This window comes from Triplophysa rosa, linkage group LG21 (assembly GCF_024868665.1).
Source record: "Triplophysa rosa linkage group LG21, Trosa_1v2, whole genome shotgun sequence".
Classification (NCBI taxonomy): domain Eukaryota; kingdom Metazoa; phylum Chordata; class Actinopteri; order Cypriniformes; family Nemacheilidae; genus Triplophysa; species Triplophysa rosa.
Genome location: NC_079910.1, coordinates 1,783,866 through 1,802,355, shown reverse-complemented (window position 1 = coordinate 1,802,355; position 18,490 = coordinate 1,783,866). Strand labels below are relative to the sequence as shown.

Here is an 18,490-nt window from a genome sequence, read left to right as displayed (position 1 = left end):
ATGTTTTTGATTGAAATAGCTTTTGATTTCAGTAAATATGACCTCCTAATGCTGCAAATTCAACAAATGACCATTTTCAGTTTTTTACAACCTATGAAATGTTTTCAAACTCTGTTGTGCATAATAATTTGGAACAGTGCATTTTGAGTTTTTCATTTTTTAAATAAATACTGTTGTCAGTGGGAGGTTTGTTCAATAAAATTCCAAATGTACCCTAACTGTTGATTACTTGAAAATTATACTGACTGTCATTTGCATCGACAAATTAGGAAAACCAGAGAAAGATATCATTTGCATAATAATTTGGAACCCAGTGTAGTCTCTCTAGTATATTGCAAAGATATCTGCTTATGATAATTAAACATATTGATTAAAATGTCATATTAAAATATTGGCGTTAATATTAATTTTATGTAGTAGGCCTATATAATCAGATACAAAGTAACTAGCTACTTGAGTAGTTTTTTCATTGCATACTTTTTTACTTTCACTCAAGTAATTTTTAAAATAGTGACTTTTACTTTTACTTGAGTAAAGATTTTGGCTACTCTACCCACCTCTGCCACGAACTGACATAGATTTGTGGGGGTGTGGTTACACGAGGCGTTTCAGGCAGGTCTGGGTTAGGGCTGGGCTGGGCGATATATCGTACGATTCTTATGCTCTCAGTTTCTCAATGACTTACGGGCAGTATTGGGCAAGTTACTCTGGAAATGTAATTAAATTACTGATTACTCCTTTTAAAAGTAATCAAGGTACTGGTCTGATTACTTTATTTCAAAAGTAATTAGTTACACTACTCGTTACATTACTCGTTACATTACTATCCCCCACCCCTCAAAAACACAAAATAACCTCTTTAGCCTTCTCAAGACTAAACTTTATTGGGAAGTGCATACTCTGTCTTTAATCTCATCTTTAATTATTTTAATACATTCTTTCTGCTTATTCCATGCTAAAGCCTGTCATAAATAATAATAATAATTAAACTCTGTGACATTTTAACTTAAAAAAAATTCACATGTTAAGTAGTATTTCTAAACCTGCATACTCCATAATGTAAAAAGTCTCTCCTTAGTTTTTTATAACTTGTATATCTTAACTAGTGCTTCTGCATATTTCTATGATGATTTCTTCGTCATTTAACAAATATAACAGCGTTAGAGCAGCAAAAATTAGTCTGACAAAACAACATGTTGCTAATAGCAGCCTGGCACTCGACAGTAGAAGTTGATTGATTGCTCTCCGTGCCCGGTGACGTCACTTTCTCCAGAAGTTTAAACGTGCTGTAACTGCCCTTTCAGGTTGTTTTTCGTGGGAGAGAGGGTTTTGCTTACCTCCACATGACCGACAACGCACAACAATGATCTTGCCTTTGACAGAAATAAACTCCGAATAATGATTGTATTTCCAGCTACAGAACGCATACGTTTCTCTCTCCATGCTGAGTTTGTTTCGCTGGTAGTACCAAAGATTGTCTTGTGATAGGGAGATGTATGGGTCTGTAATACTTACAATTGGAGCATAAAGGCTAACATCGATCACGAGAGGCACCTCAGCCAATCATATCCGGTGTCTAGTCTCCTTGCCTGCGTTCCGCGCGGCGATAGCATTGGCCGTTACAAGTTTTTAGCTTAAGGTTTTAAGCTTTCCTTTCCATGGAGTGGCTTTGGTAGTATTTTCCACGCAGGCGCGTTTCAGTTTGATGACGTCGGGGGTGCGACAGCCAGGCAACCAGACTGTGAAAAAGCTATTTTGCTTTTTACAATTTAAATGATAATACGATACAACGGCAACGATGTAACGCAGCTGTAACGTATAGTTACCTGGGCTTGGAACTATAATCTAATTACTATTTTAGTAATAGTAATTAATAATAGTAATTACTATTTAATTATAATGCGTTAAATTACTCCGTTACCAAAAAAGTAATCAAACTATAGTAACGCGTTACTGCCCAACACTGCTTACGGTTAACACGTTCGGAAGCCAGAGGGCGCTCTTGCGCAGAAACTCCGAATATGGGAAACAGAAGAAGAACAATTAGTTCCAGGAAATGCCTGTGGTCATATTCTATCGCTGTTCTTCAAACCTTTTCCGGTATTTTCATGATAATAGAGTTGATTTATAGTAATGATGAAAGACAAGTGTTGCTTTTTCAAATACACATTATAAACGACTCAATCTCGTAGTGATTTTAGATCGAGCAGTGCTTCCTACTGATCAATCAGCCGTAGTTCACGGAGGAGCTGTGCATAAAACATCGAATCGATTTCAGAATCGATTTAGACATGTATAATTGGCGTGAATCGCGATATATATCGCCCAGCCCTAGTCTGGGTGAGCATTCGCTTTTAGATAGAATGCATCTTTTGTTCCGACACTTTAATTTTTGCAATTTTACGTGTCTAATACATGCAATGGTGCAACTTATAACACACCAAAGACACAGAAAAACACGTGTTCGGGCCATATGACCCTTTAAATGTATCAAATCTCTGAATGTTATTCTGTGTTTGTTGTGATGTTATTTTCAGGATGTATGTGGTGTTTCTCTCTGTGATCAAACATCTCCAGATCTTCTGCTTTCTGTCTGTAATGAAGAGCAGAAGACATCAGTGAAGCTGCTGGACTGTGAGATGGAGCTGAAAACACAAATCAAAGAAGCAGAAGTACAGACAGAAAAAGGCGATTTGATTCATTCAGGTGTGTATCTTCATTTCATGTTTAACCGGTAATGACATAAAGACACAAACACATCATTACAGTTTCAGACGTTCTTATTGCACTTTGCATTATGTCATAATATTGTTCATAATGATTTTCTCTGCTCATTTTAGATCTGATGAAGGTGAAAACAGAAATTACAGAATCAGGACAACAAACAGAAGGATTTGATATGATTTATCCAGGTATGTATATTTCCTTACCGTTTAACCAGCATTGACACAAATATATGGGGTGATTGCACCAGCTGGATGTACACCTGGCTGTAAGACTAGTTCGGTCCAGTGTAGGATTCATTCAGAAGTGCTCATTTCATTTTATATTGTCATACTGATCATAATGATTTTCTCTGTTCATTTTAGACCTGATGGAGGTGAAGGAGGAAAGATTGGAACCAAATGAAATAGAGGAACACCACCAATTCTTACCTATAGAAGAATCTCTGAGCTGCTGGAAGACTGTGAATAATTTCTCATTAAAGAAATCTCAGAGAGCAGCAGACAAAGGTTCACGTACCTGCCCTCAGTGTGGAAAGAGCTTCACTCGTATATCTGATCTTAACAAGCACATGAGAAGTCACACTGGAGAACGGCCTTACACGTGTGAACAGTGTGGAAAGACCTACATTTACAAACACCACCTCAACAGGCACATGCAAATGCACATCGGAGAAAGATCTTTTAAATGTGACCAGTGTGGAAAGACCTTTGTTCGTAAAGACAACCTTAATGTGCACAAGGAAGTTCATACAAAGCCTTACAGGTGTGACCTGTGTGGAAAGAGCTTCTTGTATCAACGCATCCTTCAAGCTCACATGAGACGTCACCCAGAAGTGAGACCTTTCGGCTGCTCCTCATGTGGACAGAGTTTTAAAGAATTAAATCATCTTGAGACTCACCGGAAGAAGTGCTGCAAAGAGAGCAAAGTTCATCTACATGAAACTCTTCAGATCAGAAGATCCCTGAGATCTTCAGCAGTAACTTGTTCAAATGACTAGTGAGGGAGTTTGTTTTTGACCTTCACTGAATGTTTCTTATGTTACAATTCAGAAAAAACTTTTGTAGGACTGTTAATTCAGCAATGTTAATATTTTATCAGCGTTTTGAATTTCTTTAATTTATCCGTGGGTTCCTGATAAAGGTCTGCAGAGGCCAGTAAATGATCGGTTTGTGCAGTTTTGTGAGCTTGTAAAGTTGAAGCGTTTGTGTTTACTGATGATCAAAGTGTTTTGAGGAGATACAACTTATCTGATTCACAGTCTGAAATCAAACCTGTTATTACACACTGAGACACTTTAAGCATTTGCCAGGTTAGTGGATCCTAATATTTAAATAGTAAAAGTTTAATTTGAGGCATTTAGAAGCAAGTGAACTGGATTTCCTGTGGCTCAGTGGTTGGAGCATGTCGCTAGCAATGCCAAGGTCATGGCTTCGATCCCAGGGATTGCACATACTCGGATACAAATGTTTAGTATCATGCAATGTAAGTCGCTTTGGATTAAAGCGTCTGCCAAATGCGTAAATGTAAATGTACATTTTCATAAGAAGAGATATTTATGAACTATGTCAAAATTTGTAGGTATTACTCTGTATGTTTCTGTGTGTTCTTTAATTACTTGCCAGGAGATGCCCACAATTTTCTGTGAATAATCAGTTTGAAAACTCTTTACGCACCTAGTCTGTAAACGCCACATGTTTCAGCTCCATCAGATGTGCATACAATGAATGAATGTGTTTGGGGTGCAGGTGTTTCAACATTTATGAGGTTGAGATCAAGACTGTTCTCAGAATGCTCCAATACAACTGACATTTGACTTTACCACACTCGTCTTAGATATGTGTCAAAATGTCCTTCTTTTAACTACTGTGCTCAACAAAACAGCGTATAAATATTGTTTTTATGGAACAATGTGGCTAGATTTCGCTTCAGATGGGTAAGCAAAGATCACTAAAAACATGAGTGATTTCTCTTTTATTCATTTTTAGTCCATTATAAAAAGACATTTTTAAATCCAAATGTACAATAAACAGAAAAACAAAAGCTAAACAAGATTGGTAGACATTTAAAATAAACAGGAGTCAGCGCTTTACTGGTTTGTTCAGCTTCTTTTCTATTAGACATTAAATTCCTGTTTGCATTAAACCATTGCAGTCTCATTAGCTCGGTAAAAAAACAAGATGCAACAGAGGTACATATTAACTTGTTATTAATATATAATATTAAGTTCTTTTTTTTATTACGCTATTCACACGTGCTTAGGCTTGAATAACGCTGTGTAGCCAAACGCGCAGATCTACACTTTTAACATGTTTAATGATGTAGCCCGGTTATGCTTTTTGTGTTTAAGTGAATATTTCATCTGTTTAGTATATTTACCTCCGATTACCCAAAGCGCGCCGATGTGCTTAGATCTGTTGTGTGACCTCCTGCGGCGCCGCGCAGACCAATCGGCGCGTGACATCATAGTACCGCAAGAGTGATTCGACAGTAGACGTCTCTGTATGCTTTCAAATAGCTCTCGCGGTGCTGTGATGCTATGCTCTGCCGCTTGTAGTACAAAAAGCCTACCTTCGAGCAGACAGTGTTAATGGATTGAACAAAACAGCGACCATAGATGTAAAGAAACAAAGTTGCTTGTCAGGTTCAGAACAAGCAACCATATTTTTTTAAATAAGCCCAAAAACCCGCAACCTGTAACAAGTGATTTTTTAACGTGACTTGACAGAAAAAGAAGCCCAAGGTCGCGTATTATAAGCGGACTTGGCAACTACTGTATGACAATGACCTGCATATCTCTGGCAATCAAGCAGTTCCATGTTTTTATTTTCATCCATGTTTTCAGTTGTACTGTTAACTATACTACAGCACTTTAACAAAAAAAATCCAATGTTTTGTTTTGGATTTTGAAAGCTAGTGTCACGGTTGTGTGAGTGAAGAACCCAAATGCAGGCAGCGGCAGTGAAGGGGTTAACAAATTTGAACAGAAGTTCAGAAATATATGAGAATGCACTTTATTTGCACGCAACACATTTCATGCGTACTCTGAACTTATCGCAAGGGAGACAATGAAGCAGATGTAAAGTTTCTTCTATCGCTTCTGCTGCCTGAATGGATGTTTTTGTCTGCACGCAGGTTAAAATTGCAAAAAGCGGGAGCTTCAACCAGTCCGCGCGGCCGCACACGTGCGCAGCATAAAGAGAACATTGGTTGTAATATTAACATTTTTAACAAAAAGTTGCCTGCATTAAAGTGATTTGGCATTGTTATGAAGTATTGCTAAAGTAAAACAAATGTATCCTGAGGCTCTTTAGAAAGAAAGACTTACAATGTAAATTAGGATGACTTTTTCAAATAACTTTTGTTGTATCAAATCTACAGATTACTTTATTATTACCTATAAATTGTTAAAATAACCTGAAAACATGACATTTTGTTATGCTGTTACCTCAAAACTTGCTGGATAATTAATGACAAGAGTTTCTCTGCTTTTGCAGATATTACGGTAAACACAGTAATAAGCGCTGCACAAACTGTTAATATTACCGTAATGACAGAAATAAGCACGCACACGAATTGTCAGCAGTCAAAATGCGTTTGATAAAAATCAGTTTGATCGCAATGTGATGGTGATGTAGTAAATGTAATGTTTTAAAGTAATGTAATGCAGTTACTTTATAAATGTACATATCAATACTCGAGTTACTTTTTTTTCAAGTAACTTGAGTTACTATTCAATTCAATTCAATTTTATTTATATAGCACTTTTCACAATGGGCATTGTTCCAAAGCAGCTTTACAGGAGAAAATAAGAAAAACATCAAAACATAGAAATGTAAAACACAGCACAGTGCATGGTGTTTATAGACCAAGCAAGATCATTATAATAAATAATATCTAATAAATAAATAAATAAATAATAAATAAATACAGTCTCCCGGTGAGCAAGCAAACACTGCACTGCTGTGGCGAGGAACCCAAACTCCAATGATGAATAAATGGAGAAAAAAAACCTCGGGAGAAACCAGGCTCAGCCGGGAGGGCCAGATCTCCTCTGACGTGTCATAGCTGCACTCAGTGACCCCGACCAAAGCCACCGAGCAACGTCCACGAAGAACAGGGAGAGCCCACGAGCTGCAACCCAGGAAGCCCCACCCGCCGAAACCGTGCAGGTCCAACCCGGTCCCATTCCGCGATCAACAACAGACAACAGAGGAACAACCAGGGAAAAGTAGTAATGGCATAATTAACTTTATTCCTCTGTTGTCCGACATCGACCACAAAACAAGACCAACCAGACCAGACCCACACAGTCCCAACAAATGAAACGCCCCGAACCACAACCAACAAGCCCCCCCACTCCCTACAACACCCACCCAGCTACCTCCAATCAAAGTCACTGAGTGCAGCCATAACTTCAAACTGCTGTCGTGTGATGTAAGTTTAGCATTAAATACCAAGTATTGTAAATTTAGCATTTATGTGACAGGTAGTCCGTCTTTGCTCTCGGTTGGGGATGGAATTGTCTGAGCTGGGCCGGCCAGATGGTCGCCTTTTTCTTGGGTGGTGATGGAATTGCCTTGGATGGAGCTGGATGGTCAGTCAGTCCGCAGGCTCTCGCAGGAGGATGGCACGGGATTTTCAGATGTAGCTGGCGTAATCTCTAGTTGTGGATGGGCATATGACGTTCATCTGGGTCTGGCGGAATCTCTCCCTACCTCGGGATGGGCATCCCGAGGCGAGGGCAGAAACAGAAAGAGAATAATTAGCGTAGCTGCTGTTCATTAGCTATGTATTAGTGAATGCTTGGCTGAAAAGATGTGTCTTTAATCTAGATTTAAATTGGGAGAGTGTGTCTGACCCTCGAATAGTATCGGGGAGGCTATTCCAGAGTTTAGGTGCTACGTATGAGAAAGCTCTACCCCCTTTGGTGGATTTAGTTATTCTAGGTGTTATCAAAAGTCTGGAGTTTTGAGATCTTAGAGAGCGTGATGGGTTGTAGTGTGGTAGAAGCTCTGTTATGTAGGTAGGGGCTAAACCATTTAAGGCTTTATAAGTAATTAAAAGAACTTTAAAGTCAATACGATACTTAATGGGTAACCAGTGAAGGGTTGATAACATTGGGGTTATGTGATCGTATTTTCTGGACCTGGTTAGAACTCTGGCAGCTGCATTCTGAACTAACTGTAGTTTGTTTATTGATGCTGCAGGACAACCACTAAGCAGTGCATTACAGTAGTCAAGTCTTGAGGTCACAAATGCATGAATAAGCTTCTCTGCGTCAGCCACACATAAAATATTTCGCAATTTGGCAACATTTCTAAGGTGGAAGAAGGCTGTTTTTGTGACATTTGAGATGTGATTTTTAAATGACAGGTTGCTGTCTAATATAACGCCAAGGTCTTTAACTGTATTTGTTGGAGTAACAGTGCAGCCTTCAATTTGCAGGTCATAATCCGAAATATTCTGCTCACGTGTCTTTGGTCCGATAAGTAATATTTCTGTTTTATTAGAATTTAAAAGAAGGAAATTACAAGTCATCCAATGCTTTATATCGTCGATGCACTCTGCCAATTTGGATAGTTGGAAGGAATCATCTGGTCTTGATGAGATATATAGCTGAGTATCATCTGCATAACAGTGGAAGCTAATTCCATGTTTTCTAATAATGTTTCCAAGGTGCAGCATGTATATGGAGAATAGCAAGGGTCCTAAAACCGATCCCTGAGGTAATCCATAATTTACTTGCGTTAGATTTGATGATTCCCCATTTAACTTTTCAGTCTAATCATTGATTTATATGAACATTTTTTAAACGGCAGAAGTGAAATTCTGAATTAAATGTAGTGTAGACATGATCGCTCATGCTTGCGCAGAAACAGTCGCTAGACATAGGCAGTGTCTGCAGTGCTGCAGTGTTCCGGCTTCGTTTTTGTTAAGCAAATCTGGCAACCCTTGACACAGCGATGGGAGGCCAGAGCTCAGATGCGGAGCTATAGTGTGGCCACACTCGCCACCATGGACAATGCCTGCAAATGCCGGTCATGCGCAATAGATAACTTTCAGACCCCAACAGCAGCAGCAATCAATTGTCCTGCAAATGCCAATCATGTTTGGAAGATAACTTTCAGACCGCGAAATTAGCGCAAGTCATGACACGCAACAGCGTGTGGTCTCATGCCTTGTGAATGTAAAGATAAGCTGTGTTCGACTGTTTGTGGCACTGCATGCACAGACAGATCTGCAAATTTAAATGGGCATGGTCACTTTTAGAAAAAGGGTTGGGGAGTGGGCGGAGATTAAAAATGCATTACAGTGTTAAACACTAAAGAACAGCAAAGTCTGGAAAAGCATGCGCATCAGTTAGGTGAGAAAAAGTAACGGAAAAGTACTTTCAGTTACTTTCCACAAAAAGTACCCAAGTACCGTAATTAGTTACTTTTTATAGAGTAACTCAATATTGTAACTAGTTACTTTTAAAAGTAACTTTCCCCAACACTGATGTGCAGAGTCTGCAGACTGCTCTTTAAATCCTGTTAAAAAGACCAGTTTGTTCCAGAAATGTTAAATTTAATTGAAAATTGTTGTCAAGAAGCATTTTGTTTGTTATTCACCCATTATGTATTGTTGTGCTAAAGAGTTGACAGATATATTTGGAAGCAGTCAAGGCAGAATGGAAAGACAGACTCTTGTGTAAGACATGTGAATGTGGGAAATTCTGCAGAGTAGTTCTGTTTCTAGCAAAGAAATAGACAACCAGTTAGAAATCAAATAAACATATATCATTCAGTCAAACTTGTTAAATGTTTATTGCCATTAATGCCAATGCCTTGAATATAAAAGAGAATGTTTTAAGAAACTTCATAATCAACATAGTATACACAATACAAAGCATACTTTATAGCAATGACGGAACAGAATCATTTTTGGTTCCCCAGAGAACTATTCTGTCAAAGTTTACTAATAGAACAATTCCTTTCTTATTTTTATAGTGTAAAGAACATTTTTTCACGACAAAGAAACTTTTCCGAAACGGAATGGTTCTATGGATGTTAAAGGTCTTTAACAACCCTAAGCTACTAGACTTGCTCAAACCACACTAAAAAAATTCTGGTAATAAAGGCCGTTTGAAGTTGTCACTTATTCCAAACAAACACAAGAAGTGGATGGGAAAAAACACATTATTAGGGTTATATTAATATTAAACATTTAATTATAGTATGTGACTTAATGTTAAACCAAAAAATGTTTACTGATTATCAATGGCAGCTTCGTTGGAGGACCTGGATATGCTAGTTGTGCTAGATGTTGTTTGAACAAAAGAGGTGGAGGGAGAAGAGAAGGTGGACTGAACCGTGGAGGTGGATGGTGCAGAGGAGGTGGACTGAATATATATATATATATATATATATATGTGTGTGTGTGTAACTATAAAGAAAAGGTACACCTTCATCTTCAACCCACTGAACAAAAAAAGGTTGTTGACTGGGTAACATACTCCCCAATGGTCCCTGTTGATGATGTTGTTAGTGTTACATGAGGATTGTTGGATTTCAGGCAGAGAAACTCTGTTGCAGAGTTTACAGCCCCAGCATAGCACAAAAGATGCTAGAAAAGGGGGACAAGGACCAACAGTTACTAATCAATAACTTACTTAAATCATAAAACTGTAATAATACAGATAAAAATCAGTTGCTATTTGTATTGAATTGAGTATACTTTATTGTCCCATTACTGGGAAATTCATCTTGGACAGTCATGACATGGCCAGTACGTAACATTGACATAACAACACATAACAACTCATAGTAATACGCATATAAAAAAATATATTGTCCTAATGTGTCAAACTGACGACATGTACTGTACATCACCACACCCCCACCTGTATGGGACTTTGCAGGTGAAAGTTTCTGCGTGTCCGAGAGCCATCTCTGTAATGGAATTGAAATGTAACTCCACCCTCTGAGGGGAATCTTGCAACCTGGTCCCTCCTCTCCCTGATGACCTATGTGACAGCAAACTTCTATCAATTATAGGTGTAGTCTTCAAAAAAAACTCATGTTCCATTTAAACCCCAGGGCACCAAAAATCTATTTACATTTATGGCAATGAAATGTGTTACATCTAGAGTCTACTAGAATAGGCTTACATTCTACAACACATGAAGTACATTGCATCAGTAGCTCTATGAAACTGCAACTCTTGCTTTTTAAGGCCTATCTGATTAGAAAAGCAAAATTTTATCTAATTGGTCAGCTGTTATGATTTAATCAAATCAGCCACCAGAAAATTTTAGAAGCAATTTATCTCTGGAGTCACGCATAAAAGGATCATTCTTTAAATGTACCAAAGCAACTGAGAAGAACTGAGAGATACTGCTCAAAGTTGGATTACTGTTGATTCATGTTATTAACTGAGCTTGCCTGTAATCGTCTCTCCTCCTGTATTTCCCCTCATCCCGCATTTTCCGTCTTTAAAATAAATACTACCATTAATCAAAATTACTTAACCACATACAGGAATATTTGATATTTTTATAGTAATTCAAATTTACCTGTGCTTGATCCAAGAGCGGATCTCTTGATATTTAGCATCCTGTTGCTGAATTAGACGTCGTCTTTGGTCTATACTCTCCTGCTAAGAAAATATAGATTAAATCTATATATTATAGAATAAATCCAACTGCAAAATATTAGGAGATAAAATATAGCATACTAAACTCTACTCTAAGCTTTATTTAGACATTCTCATAACTGTAAATGATAAGAGTTATGTGTTGCACACTTGGGTGTGCCTCTGTCAGTGTGACTGTATGGCATTTAGACTTTTGTGTTAAAATAATAGTAAAGGTTACTTACCACCGGGTTCAACATAGTTACATTGCTGCCATGATTTAAATAGAAAAGTGTTGATTTTGACATTAAGCTGCCACAGATGCCATCAGATTAATTCAAAGTGCACCTCTGAAAAGGGCTATGCATTTTGGTTATGAATAAGTAAAGCCAACATAGCAGTAAATGTATAGTCATACCATTTCATCAGCAGCAGCATCCACATCACTGCTTATCGACGAATCACAGCTTTCAATAACTTCCTTTACATTAACAGACAAACAGATGCTCTTAGGTTAATGAAAAATAGTGCAGACCTGAAAATGTCTATTTGTAATGAATAGCAAACAAGTAAAGCCAACATAGCAGTAAATATATATTCAAACCATTTCATCAGAAGCATCATATCCACATCACTACTTATCGAGGAATCACTGCTTTCAATAACTTCCTTTGCATTAACAGACAAGCAAAACACTTTAATTTGTGACAAAATACAATGTAAAAATACACATCAATGTCTCATGAATGCTTAGTAAGGAAAGTTAGAAAATGTCTTCAAATTGGAATTTATTAATTATAATATTTACTGACCACTGTCATGCTGTTAATATGATCACTGTCATTTAACGCCTGCTGTTGAATAAAAGAACAGAAACATGGAAATTACATTAACATTTAAAAAACTAAAGAAATTTTGGTTTGCCTAAAAGATATGTAAGCTTACACTTGGCCTAACATAGAGGGCGGATCTCCCCAGTTCTCCACTTCTTCTAATTGCACGAGGTGTCTTCTCTGAGAGCTGTATCACCACCCAGTGGCTGTTTAACCGACAAACATCAAATGACTTTTGCAGAAGTTGTGGGTACTGCTCCTCTATGTATTGTCTGAACTGTTCCTCTGACAAACATTGAGGCACTTGAAATGTTCGGACTGGTTCAGCTGTAAATGTAATAGCAAAAGCAGAACATATAAGAAAACATGCTTTTTAACAAATGAACATATACCAGAGGTGTCTAAACTCTGTCCTAGAGGCCTCAGTCCCGCAGAGTTTAGCTACAACCCCAAACTGAAGAAGCTAATCAAGTTTATACTAGGCATACTAGAAACTTCCAAGCAGATGTGTTGAGACAAAATAAAACCAAACTCTGCAGGACACTGACCCTCAAGGACCAAGTTTGGATGCCCTTGGCTCATACTAATGCAGGGGAGAAGCATTTTACAGCAGAAGTCAACAGAAGCGCATAAGTGTAATTGATTAATATTGTCTTATTGAGTCTTAAGCACAGTGTCCTAGCTTTGTTTACCTCTGCCGTGTCACATGTTGAAGTCACGTTTGTTCTCGTGCTGGTTTCACTTGTTAATAGGTGTGTTCGAGCTCATGCGGCACTGCGCAGACTGATCGGCGAGATTAGCCGCTTGCGGTAGAGGGAGGAATTGAAAAAGGAGCAGTCAAGTCGGACACCTGCTGCATGCCGTAGTGACGTTCGCACCATGTTTCCTTTTCAAAGTGCGATTGAACTGGATTACATTAGTGGATTTGTCCAATAAACAAACATTTAAATTAAAAAGTAGCAACCATAAACTCTTCATAATGCAAATGTTATGTGCTGCTTAACACTGTGTTCCTAAAAATCATGGTAAACATAAGAATATATTATTAAATTGTGAACAGAGTCTGTATTCATTTAATTTGTATTTTATTTAACAACACAACATAACATGTTTATTATATTTGTACGAACAGAGCTGTTTTAAAAACATGCATTAATAAGTATTAGTTGAACTGAGGGTGTTATAATAAACCCGAAACGCACGTGATCTTTATCTAGCCAATCATGAAAAGCTATGTCGTCATCACAGCCTGGTGCAGCCGCTCCTGAGATGCTGCGCCGACTGAGAAAGGCGGCTGTTCTCGAAACGCTCTCGCGGTACTTTGATACCACACGTGAAGGTCACGTGGCATCGGCGCCGGTTCAAGTCGGACAACATTTCTAACCGGCATGCACTGCTTCAAGTCAGATTTCGATCGATCTGCGCAGCGCCGAGTCAAGTCGAACACACCTAGTGTGAGATTTTGGAGGCGTGTCCTGCTGAATTCAATTGCGTGATTCAGACGGGTATTTAAGTGCGATTAACCACCGCGTGCAGCCCTCACCGCGTAAAGACAGATGAGCGTAAAGACCATCGACTCTACCTGTGCGACTCCACCGAGCAAGGACACCGACAAGGCACTTGAGTATTAACTTTTTGCACTTCTATTTATTCTCGTTATTTGTCTTGTCTTGTATATTACTTATTCCCCGCTTTTGAATATGTGTTTTCAAATCCCTACTGTTACTACAACTCGTAAATCACCGGTATCACGTAGAAGGCCACGCAATGCTAATGCTAATAATCTGCGCACTCTTTCAACGTCCACAACTACCTCAATTATATTTCCCATTGGCTTATGGAACTGCCAATCTGCTGTAAACAAAGCAGATTTCATCACAGCTATTGCTAAACACGCTGGTCTTTTTTAGCACTTACTGAAACCTGGATCAAGCCAGAGGACACTGGCACACCGGCTGCTCTCTCAAATAACAACACTTTCTCCCACAGCCCACGCATATCAGGGAGGGGTGGAGGAACCGGTCTACTTATCCCCAACTACTGGAAGTTCAAACAGCTGGCACCCTCGTGTGACAACATCTCCCTGGAGTCAAATGCTGTTACTATCATCCACCCTGTTCAAACTCATGTTGTGGTTATCTATCGTCCCCCAGGTCAGCTCAGACATTTCTTGGAGGAGTTGGATACGTCCTTCCCTGAGGATGGTACTCCTCTGGTGGTATTTGGAGACTTAAACACATCCACCTTGAAAAACCGCAGACTGCCAACTTCAACAACCTGACTGCGTCGTTTGACCTCAAGCGAGTTCCCACTTCAGCATCCCATAAGTCTGGTAATCAACTTGATCTTCTCTACACACGACACTGCTCCACTCATCACTCCAAGGTCACCCCACTACACACATCGGATCATTTCCTCATCACTCTTGATCTCGACCTAACTTCTCCAGACACTACACATGCATCCCCACTGGTCACATTCAGGCGCAACCTACGATCACTCTCTCCATCCCGCTTATCCTCTGCGGTCTCCGCCACGCTCCCTCCCTCTGAACAGCTCTCACTCTTGGACACTAACAGTGCCACCGACACTCTTTGCTCCACACTTACCTCTTGCTTAGACAACACTATGAACATTTAAAGTGTCTGTTTTTTTAATGTTCAAAGAACGTTGCCAGCAAACAAAAGTCACCGTCATGGTGATCGGTGTTTGCTTGAGTTGTCAACATTGAGTTTTTCAGATTTCACAAATCTTTCTAGACAAAACAGATGCAATCCAACTCACTGATATTCTAATGTTCTTTCAGGATCAAAAGCACAGCACTCAATGCAGATGAGATCAGTTAATGAAACTACAACATTACCGTGATTTCAATGATCACCAACCAAACACCATTTGATTAGATTCTCATTTGCACAAATGCAATTAAGATACACAGTTACTGCATACCAACAAATATAAGAAGTAAAAGTCAAGGGTCAAGAGCCCAACTCAAGCAAACCATGACCACCTTGACGGTTACTTTTCTTAAAACACTCTTTTTTCACCCTAACACGCTCTCAAGGTACTTTAATGACATATGTCACAGTGACATGATGTCTGCACTGGCTCAAAATTGTGAGAACCTGCCTACTTGTTTTCATTTTAATTATTCCAGTATTTTTTCAAATGCCCTTTGTCATCAAGCCTCATTTGTTCTCCTTTTTATTGCTCTAGTGTTTGCTGTCATGTGTTCAGTTGTCTATCAGCCTGTTAGGCAGTGTTCTTTGTTGTGTACGTTGTTACAAAAAGATACACTGTAAATCACAGGCTGTAATCTAAGGCCCAATCCACACAAACATGGGTTTTTGGGCCATTCGTCCACACGCAAACACAGTACCCCGTCACTGAAACCAAACTTTTTGGAAAACTCCTGCCAGGGTGAAGATTTTTAGAAACTCTGGTTTCTGTATTTTTGAACGACATTGTGACTGCTTATATTACGTGTTTTATATTATGATAAATAAACGGTTACATTACTTGCTCAAACTGTGAAACTGTCTGAATAGCGTCATGTACACGCAATTATCCTGGCCATTAAACTTAAATGAAAACCCCGAAACATCATCATTGCAAATTATATCTAATATACATTTTCATAATGACGGTAAAATTCGCATGCTCTTCGCGTCGAAAAACGACTCCAAAAGGGTACCCTGCGCTTTCAAAAGTGATGCCGAAGGACGCTGACCGAGCGTAAATATGTGACGAGTCGGGAGTGAGAATGTGTCTGTTTATGTTCTTATTTATTTCGAGTTATATCATCTGCCATGTTATCTGTGTTTATTATGCGCTACTGATGTACAGTGAAGATTCTCACCGCTGCACTGTCACAGGCCACGACTCAAAACATCAGACTCATCCGCGCAGTTGAGCAGTGCCGAATCACAACTCACGTAAAGAAATATCTCCGCACATCACCTGCAGTAGCAATTACAAACTGGGACGGCAACAAAGAGACCAATCCTACGGACTGCCGCTTTAATGGTGAGTCTCCTTTCATTATTTCATTCTCAGAGGTGTATTTGTATTTGTTTTAGATCTGCAAGAGGATTTATCCTTTAAATGAAAAATGATGTGGTTACAACACTGTTACTTCATGTAGGACAGCACCTGATACATAACATTTAACTTTGGAATGTGTTTCAGCTCCATTCGCTTCCCTTTATAATGTGGGAGAGAAGCTGGACAAAAACCGATGTGACCTGTTTGTGGGCACTCGCAAATCTGACGGACAGACAGTGGGTTTAATTTTTCTACGTTCAATATTTTTTGAGTCATAACATATCTGGTGAAACACTGAAGTGAGCATTAAGTTGTATTACTTTATTACCACGATACATTATAATATTACAATATTACTTAAATATAAAAAAAATGTTTTTGCGAGGTCTAGTGTGAGAAGCGCTGCTATGAATCATAATATATCTTATGTGTGTAGTGCCTGCTGAATTGGGAATATACACATAAACAAGAGTTTATGTGAAACACTTGGATTTATTGAATGCACACATGATTCTGTATCTTGTCTCTTTGCAGGTCGCCATCAAAGTCATACCCAAGTTGCCACACAAGAGATTTGTTTGTTTTGTAAGTTGAAACATGTACAGTGGGGTCCAAAAGTCAAATTGAACATCAAGTTTTTAGTTTGTGAAATAGTAATCATGACACAATTATTCAGCACTATGAATGTAATCGTGGAATAACATGGATTATATTTGTCTTTTTGTCACATAAACATGATTTGCACGTTCTTAGACTGTGCAAGTAAAGCTTAAAAGAGGTAATACAGAATAACAATAATCTAAAATAGTGAAACAATGAATCAGAAATGAAACAGAATATTGTCGTGCGTGGATCACATTCATGAAGATGAAGCGACAGTGTTGAGGTTTCTTTTGCACAAACTCATGGACTCCACGGCACACGTTAAAATATGTTTTACATTAGAAACGTGCCAAATAGAAGTGTTTCATTTGAATAGACCCCACTGCATCTCAATACAAATGCTTCATACGTCAGTCAGCTAACGTTTTGTTGAACACTTCTCTCTAGTCTGGGACCAGCAAACCTCTTCCAGCAGAAGTGGCTTTGAATGTGAAGATGAAAAGCTTGCGTGTGTTAAATCTGCTCCAGTGGTTCGATGAGCCAATAGAACACGTCCTGGTTTTTGAATATCTGCATCCCTGCAAGACTTTAGAGCACTTCATCGAGTCCAACGGAGGTCGTCTGGACGGATGACAGGCGCGGGACTTGATCGTCCAAGCGGTTCTTGCAGCGAAAGACTGCCTCGACCAGGATGTGTTCCAACGCACCAACGTGCTGAAAAACACCTTGATCAACAAGATAAAATGAACCGACTTCAGCTCTATGGTTCTCGCTGTCACTGACCTCGACAGATATATTGCAGAAACATCTACGGTCTGGTTTGTCGGTGATGTGTTGTACAGAATGTTACATGGGCGTCCGCCCTATGTGAATGCACAGGGCATAGTTACCAGAAGACTAAACTTTGACTCCAGTTTATCCGGAGGTGAGAGTAAAATCAATAATAAGACATACATGAGAACATTAGCGTGTCACGTGAAGAGAACATGTAGAAGGAAGTAAGTCTCTCGTCTATCCTCTTGTACAGAATGCTGTGATTTCCTGTCCAATTGTCTGAATACAAATTCAGCCAAGAGAACCAGTCTACCAGAGCTCGTAACACACACGTGGTTTCATGGAGTCCAGGTGTAACATATCGCTCACAGGTCAGCTGTACTGTCGTACACTTATATATCCATACAGTTGTTCTTCACTTCTGCATCTTAGGAGTTTTGGTGCTTTGCCACTGCCACCTTTGGTTTGCTTACTGCTGACATTAAGATTTTGACTATATTCAGGGTTCCCACGGGTCATAACATTTCTGGAATATTGTGGAATTTTAAAAGATCTATTTCAGACATTGAAAGTCAGGGAATTTGACATTTTTTTTTTATCCAAGTCATGGAATATCAGGGATTTTTCTTTGTCACTTTACATTTTAGTTTCCATTTATCAAAACGTCATTTTTCTCTACCGTATTTTTTTATCGCATTGTTTCACACATTTCAAGTATTGGAAGCTATTTTCCGCCTCATTTTATTCTCTTCCCGCTTCACGTCGAGTGGTTCTTGGCCTAAAATCCTTTAACGCACGGCTATCTGTGGATGATCCCTTACATGTTTTCCATCTGATCATCTTCTGATCATTTACTCTTTAGGTTACAGGAAGCTTCACCGCTGTCAACTGACTGG

The 18,490-nt window shown here is 38.9% G+C and overlaps 1 protein-coding gene across 2 annotated transcripts in view; it reads left to right on the top strand.

The window, feature by feature from the left end:
* LOC130545033 (zinc finger protein 134-like) overlaps positions 1-4,913 on the top strand; it is an 8,978-nt gene extending 4,065 nt beyond the window's left edge. Inside the window, exons 3-5 of one of the 2 annotated variants that reach the window (XM_057319327.1) lie at positions 2,538-2,706; positions 2,841-2,912; positions 3,090-4,913. In XM_057319327.1, the coding sequence (XP_057175310.1) occupies positions 2,538-2,706; positions 2,841-2,912; positions 3,090-3,724 (876 nt within the window). In that variant the 3' untranslated portion in view covers positions 3,725-4,913. The remainder of the gene's footprint in view (positions 1-2,537; positions 2,707-2,840; positions 2,913-3,089) is intronic. The other variant, XM_057319328.1, reaches the window with a different exon arrangement.
* The last annotated feature ends 13,577 nt before the right edge of the window (positions 4,914-18,490 follow it).